This window comes from Plectropomus leopardus, chromosome 18 (assembly GCF_008729295.1).
Source record: "Plectropomus leopardus isolate mb chromosome 18, YSFRI_Pleo_2.0, whole genome shotgun sequence".
Taxonomy (NCBI): domain Eukaryota; kingdom Metazoa; phylum Chordata; class Actinopteri; order Perciformes; family Serranidae; genus Plectropomus; species Plectropomus leopardus.
In genome coordinates, this window is record NC_056480.1 from 2,377,402 (window position 1) to 2,384,178 (window position 6,777).

Here is a 6,777-nt window from a genome sequence, read left to right on the forward strand (position 1 = left end):
GTTGTTGTTGTTTAGCTCTGTTCATGTAATTAGCACCTTTAGCTGCTGGCAGCACCTAATGTCCAGCTACTGTATAAGGTCTGAAAATGCCATATCTTCTCTTTTTCACTGACAAAGGAACNGTTGTTGTTGTTTAGCTCTGTTCATGTAATTAGCACCTTTAGCTGCTGGCAGCACCTAATGTCCAGCTACTGTATAAGGTCTGAAAATGCCATATCTTCTCTTTTTCACTTAACAATGAACTGCTACTTTTTGATTTTCAACACAGGTCAGGGAACAAAGTCTCGACTTGAGCGGCCCTCTTTCCTCCCCTCCAGGCTGCAACCACATTCACTTGGTGTCAAATGACACTTAAGTGGTCCATGATTTGATGGCCAGAATTAAAACCAGCAGGGGCCCTGAGAACCAGAACTAGTAGAGTCTAAGCTAGTGGTTTGGGTTACTACCCCATTTTACTCACCCTTAGGAGGATGATTCAAATCAGTTTTGCTTGAGTGGTTAAACTTGTAATTTACAACTGATTAGTCATTATAATTTACCACACCCTCCTGCAGGCCTGATGACAAAGAGGATCCCAGTCCAGCGTTTGGTGCTGCTTCAGTGGCTCCAGAGTGGAGTAGTGTGGCACTCAAAGCCTATTAATGTAATTGACTATGGTAAAAAGTAAATGGCAAGAAGCCATTAAGACGCACCTGGTGAGGAAGGAGCTTTAATGTGATGAGCTTTTCAGGTCATATAAAGGAGACCAAGCTGTGTGTGTGAGTGTGTGTGTGTGTGTGTGTGTATATCTGGAAATTCAAGTGGGGAATAAAGTCATGTTTAAATATTGTTCTGTGATAATCACTGTGGTTACATTTTCTACTTTATATTTTGAGAATCGATTTTTTGTGTAAAAAACAGTGCCCAGTTTCCCCAAAGCATCTTAAATTATCTGAATCCACAGAGTTATAGTTGGTGTAAAATCAGGAAGCTACGCTAATGACAAGACTTTAGGGTGTCGCCAAAATAGAGTATTCACAACTCGCTTTGGACTTATCTGCACTATCTCACTTTATGGCAAAAAAACTCAAGTTTTGAAATGGTAGCATATCAGAAAATCAATTAAAAAAGGTGTCAGCTGCACAAAAAGGCACTATTAACAGAGTTATGAAAGAAAAATGCTAAAACAATGCGTAAGCTTAAACTAAGCATAAAGAAACCTTTAAGGCTTACAAGTGATTTGCAATTTGCTTATGAAAAATGAGCTAAAACAATTAAATCGCTAAAGCTGCTGATCAACAGAAAATTAATCAGCAACCATTCTTATATTTATTGACATTTTTTAAAACACAAACACTAATAATTTCAAGATCTTGCTGCTCTACCGTGAAGTTCTGACACTTTTTATTTCATTTTATTATTATAAGGTAATATTTTTGGCCTCATGTGGTATTAACAGAACCAAAACATCTGAACATGAAACCCGAGAAACTGTGATGGACATTTTTTTAGACAATAAACTGACTAAATGATGAAAGTTAGTTGCAGCACTACTTGTGCCATGAGCTTGTTTCAAACTAAACTTCTGCCTGAGTCCATGTGTATTTCAGTGCTGCTATGTAGCTAAGTTTATTTACTTAAGTATAAATTTGAGGTACTTGTGCTTTACTTCAGTATTTCCGTTTTTTGCTACTTTATACTTCACTACATCAAGAGGGAAATATTGTACTCTTACTGCAATACATTTATTTGACAGCTTTAATTACCATGCAGATGACAGATAATTAATTCAAAATATTAATCAACTGATACATTCTAATGTGTCATCATAGACTGAAAACCCTGACAGTGCGTGATTTAAAATAGCTCCACATTTTCCATCTGCAACATTAAAGTGATGAAAACATTCATGCAACAACCAATATAACCCAATAACAATACATGTGAATTTGGGGGGCAACCTGTATGATGCCTACTTTTATTTTTGGTTAGCATCATTTGACTGACTAAGTTGGTGCTTTTTTATGAATGAAGTGCAGTCGATTTTAGCATTTTAAGGCTAACACTACATTTATTTGATACCAATAATTACAATGCAGAAGTCAAATGACTGTAACAAATATATTATCAACTCACATGTTCTGATGGGTTCTTATAGATTAAACTACTCAGCAGCATATACAGTAATGAAAATAAGCTTTTGCAGCTGCAACATTACAGTGGTAAACTCTTTAATGTATCACCAATTATGATTGAATAATACATATATATCATTATGGGGCAAATCTGCATAATGAGTACTTTTATTTTCAGTGTTGTTTGGTGCTAATGCAACAATTTTACTTGTAGTTTAAAGATCTGAATACATCCTCCAACAACAATGCATTTGCAGATGACACTAAACGCACATGGCCGTTTGTTTGCATTGACTGAAAAGTAATTCTACCACTGACAACTTTAAATCAAAATTAAATTATGCATCTTTTTCACCACTTGCTTTGGGTTCAGCATGACACTCTACTTTTAACCTCTTACCACTTTTACATTTCAATTATCTTTCTCTACATTGCTGTTAATGCTATATTAATAAAAGTGACTAGGTTTGCCTTTTCAGGGGAACAATCACCTGCATTTACATTTGAAAATAAACAATTTTGTTAATCTTTTGGTGGTTTTCTGTCCCTGTCTGCACCTTGTTATGTTTAAACTGAATTATGCATCTTTCTCTCCATTTGCTTTTGGCTCAGCTTGATGCTTACTTTTTTAATCACTTTCAAATTTCAATTGCCTTTCACTACATTACTATTGCTTGTATCATGTGAGTCGTTCTAGGTTATGTTACTTCACTCCTGCCTTATCTCTATTATTTTTTCTATTATTGCTGAGCTTTACGCACCATTTGCCTCCTTTAATCATGTAAACCAGTGTTGGGGCAGACTGGAAAGCACTTTGGTTTAGCTGCTGTTGTTATTAAATGTGCTATGTACATAAAAGTAACTAAATTTGCCTGTTAAGTTGAACAATCACGTGCATTTACATCTGAAAATAAGCAATCTTTGCATATCTTTTGGTGGGATTCTGTCCTTGTTTGCAGCTTGTTTTGTTCATACAGCATCACTGAACAGATTTATAAAAGTTGGTGATAATTGATGAATGAAACGCAGTTTGTTTTGTTGATTTTAGCACTTGAAGCTAACTTGCAGGACTTCTTGTTCTCAATGGTTCCGCCGTGTACGCAGCGCGTGCTCGTCGGAATTATACAAACTGTAAACAGTGCGATCTTCGACATCAACATCCCTGGTTAAAAGCGGGTGTTTGAAAACGTCAAGGGGTTCAATAAAGTCTCAGATGTGACTATATTATGGTGTATTATTTGTACTTTTTCCTCACACTCAAACCGAAGGCGCCGGCCATGAGGAGGGGAGCTCATCTGAACGTCATCCGGCAGCTTCCAAGCTAACTGGCTGCCTCCATCTTGTCATCGACACGTAAATAATACCGGTAGCAGGCTAAGATTAGGCCCCGGGAACATGCCGGTGAGTCGGCGTGACTTCAATACAACGCAGCTACCAGCCACAACGCTTCTGGCTCTATTTTGACTAAAACTGTTTTTTTAAAGAGAGGCTTTAAACAGCAGCACGGGCGCAGAAAAAATAGCGAGTTAGCTCATTTTGCCGCGAACGTTAGCTACCCGGTAGTTAGCATCTTTGACTAGCTTTGCTAACGAAACATGATTGATATGAACGTCAAAGAAACACACACATGCTAGCCTACAACCAGTTTGAAGCTAACAAATGAGCCTTGTCTTACCGTGCAGTAACCGGTCTTCTGGGGCTCCATAGTCATCTCTGTCATCCTCGCTTCCAGACATAGCGGACAAGCAGAAAACTTTCTATTTAGTTAGCTAACAGTTTAGCTAACTAAATAAAGTTATTTGTTTGTCGGATAATCCAGAGTTGTGACCCAGTCTTTTCTTGAGTCCGTCCCAAGTCGTGTAGTTTTTAGGTGGAGGGCACCCGGCCAGTTTTTTTTTTCGACAAGGGAAATAAGAACAAAAAGAAAACGGAAGTGAATATTTAGCAGCAAAGAGAGCATTCAAAACAGCCGGTGAAAGCGACATAAACACTCGCCGCGTGGACTTTTTCTCGGACAATAAATCCAACTTTATCTGGCTATCAAGTTCACAAAGATTAGCAGTCCATCTCTGCGTTCAGCTGACATGCCATCTTGCCCACAATCGTTAGTTTCCGTGCCATTAGCATGCGTGCTAGCCGAGCTTGACCGGCGGCCAGCTTCAGATTGTGAGAAAAGAAACAAGACGCTTAAATCTTAAAAAAATATCTCCGTGTAACGAGCCGGCGTTTGAGACTGCCTCACCATCTTCACCCTCACTCAAGTACATTTTTTTTGTTACAAACAAACAAAAAAAAACTGGCATACTTACAACTTGATTCCAGAAACTCCCGGGCACAGTTTGTGTACCAATCAATACTTGGAAGCTCTTTATGTTGACAATTTAAATATATTTCCGTGTTTTTTTATTTTTTATTTTTTTGTGTGTGTAAGGCAGCGTGTGCGCACGACGCCGTCTCCTCTTTCTCTCCCTCGCACACTACACACACCCCGCGCGCGCGCACACACACACAAAGAGATCAGGGGGCAGGCATCCCATAATATCCCCCCCCCTTCACACACACACATACACACACTTCACTCACCCCTCCCCCACTCTGCATAGTTACCTTGCAACGTACAGACCATAATAGTCAACTCACCCCCTCCCTCCTCTACAGTCTCTTCCCCATTCCTCCATGCACCCCCCCCTCCCTTAGCAACCACGGTTGCCATGGAGACGCTCACCCCCTCCCACCCCCGTGCAACATCCCATAATAGTAATGAGCGCAGTCACTGACATCCCTCAATAAGCATAACTCCAAAAAGAGAGAGATAGGAGAAAGGAGGGGAGAGGAGAAAAAAAAAAAGGAAAAGCCGTCACATGGCAACTGTGTGTGCCACATGACTGCTTAACTTGAGTGTGCATGTTTGCATGTATGCGCAGGCCAAGTACTGTATATGAGGCACAGCATGTATACACGATGCAAAAAGGATGGCGACCACATTAAAAAAACGCCAACAATAAGCAGGGTTACCCCCGGTGACCCCAGGTGTAACCCCCAACCTGTGTGAGCTGATTCTTTATATACATGACTCAACATAAAGATCTCGATGTGAAAGAAAACAAGGAAAGGTAGAGTCAGAAAACTATCGCCACACGGTTGTATGCCACCGTGCTCCAGTCAAGTTGTACTTTTTCTTTACATCCATGTCTGTGAAAACATGAATGCTTCACACACATCTTTTATCTGGAAAACCTATACAGTCAGCACAATTTCAACATTAGTGTCACCAATTCAGTATCTGATCAAATGTCTCCCCGTTCTGTTCCTGAGTTATTACGTTGAATAATGGCCAGGAAAATGTTTTTCAGAACATTACGTTGTCACAGTCGACCTTTGACCTCATGGATATAAAATGTCAGAACTTTATCATCATATCCTGTTAGACATTTGTGTGCAATTTGTTTGAAGTCTTGAGTCATGGCCAAAAACCTATTTTATGTGGTCACTGTGACTTTGACGTTTGACCTTTGACCACCAGATTCTAATCTGTTCGTTCTTGAGTCCAAGTTGACATTTGTGCCAAATTTAAAGAAATTCCCTAAAGTTGCTCTTGAGATATCGTATTTAAAAGAATGAATGAATGCAAGTTCACTGTGGCCTTTGACCTATTATCTTTGAGCACCAAAATCTAATCATTTAATTCTCGAGTCCACTTGAACGTTTGTGCTAAACATGAGGAAAATCCTTTAAGGTGTTCTTGAGATATTGCTTTCACAAGGAGACAGATGAGGCCACAGTGACCATGACCTTTGACCTATGAACACCAAAATTTAATCATTTCATCCTTGCATCAAAGTGGACGTTTAATCTAAATTTGAAAAAAAAATCCCAGGTGTTCTTGAGATATTGTATTTACAAGAATGAGACAAATGTAAGGTCATGGGGACCTTGACCTTTGACCAACAATCTCTAATCATTAAATCCTTGAGTCTACTTCAACATTTGTGCCAAATTTGAAAAAAAAATCACATAAGGTGTTCATGAGATATCACATTAACAAGGATGAGACAGACAAGGTCACCGGGACCTTGACCTTTGACAAATCATAACTGATCATTTCATCCTTGAGGCCACTGAAATATGCATGCCAAATTTTAAAAAGAATCCCTCAAGGTGTTCATTTTTCACAAGAATGGCACAGATGAGGTCACAGGAACCTTAACCTTTGACTTATGACCAGCAAAATCTAATCAGCTCATCGCTGAGACAAAGTGAACGTTTGTGCTAAATTTGAAGAAATTGCCTGAAGGCCATCTCCAGATATTGCGCTCACGAGAATGAGACGGGTGCACGTTCACAGTGACCTCGACCTTTGAACATCAAACTCTAATCAGTTTAATGTTGAGTCCAAGTGGACGTTGTTGCCAAATTTGAAGAAACTCCCTCAAGGTTTTCTCGAGATATCGTGGTCACAAGAATGAGACAGACGAGGTGACAGTGACCCCTACATTTGACCTTTGACCACCAAAACCTAATCCTTTCATACTTGAGTCAAAGTGGACGTGATAGCTAAATCTGAAGAAATTCCCTTAAGGTGTTCTTGAGATCACAGGAATGGGACTGACGGACAACTTGAAAACATAATGCCTCCGGCCTCGGCTATCGCACGGAGGCGCAA

At 39.6% G+C, this 6,777-nt stretch overlaps 1 protein-coding gene across 1 annotated transcript in view; it reads right to left on the reverse strand.

Moving 5' to 3' along the window:
- The window catches only part of LOC121958126 (chromodomain-helicase-DNA-binding protein 4-like), a 31,632-nt gene extending 26,968 nt beyond the window's left edge, over positions 1-4,664 (reverse strand). The window contains exons 1-3 of the mRNA XM_042506996.1: positions 4,424-4,664; positions 3,790-3,952; positions 3,177-3,276 (exon numbers count right to left, since the gene is read on the reverse strand). Of these exons, the coding sequence (XP_042362930.1) occupies positions 3,177-3,276; positions 3,790-3,850 (161 nt within the window). The 5' untranslated portion in view covers positions 3,851-3,952; positions 4,424-4,664. The remainder of the gene's footprint in view (positions 1-3,176; positions 3,277-3,789; positions 3,953-4,423) is intronic.
- Positions 4,665-6,777: the final 2,113 nt, after the last annotated feature.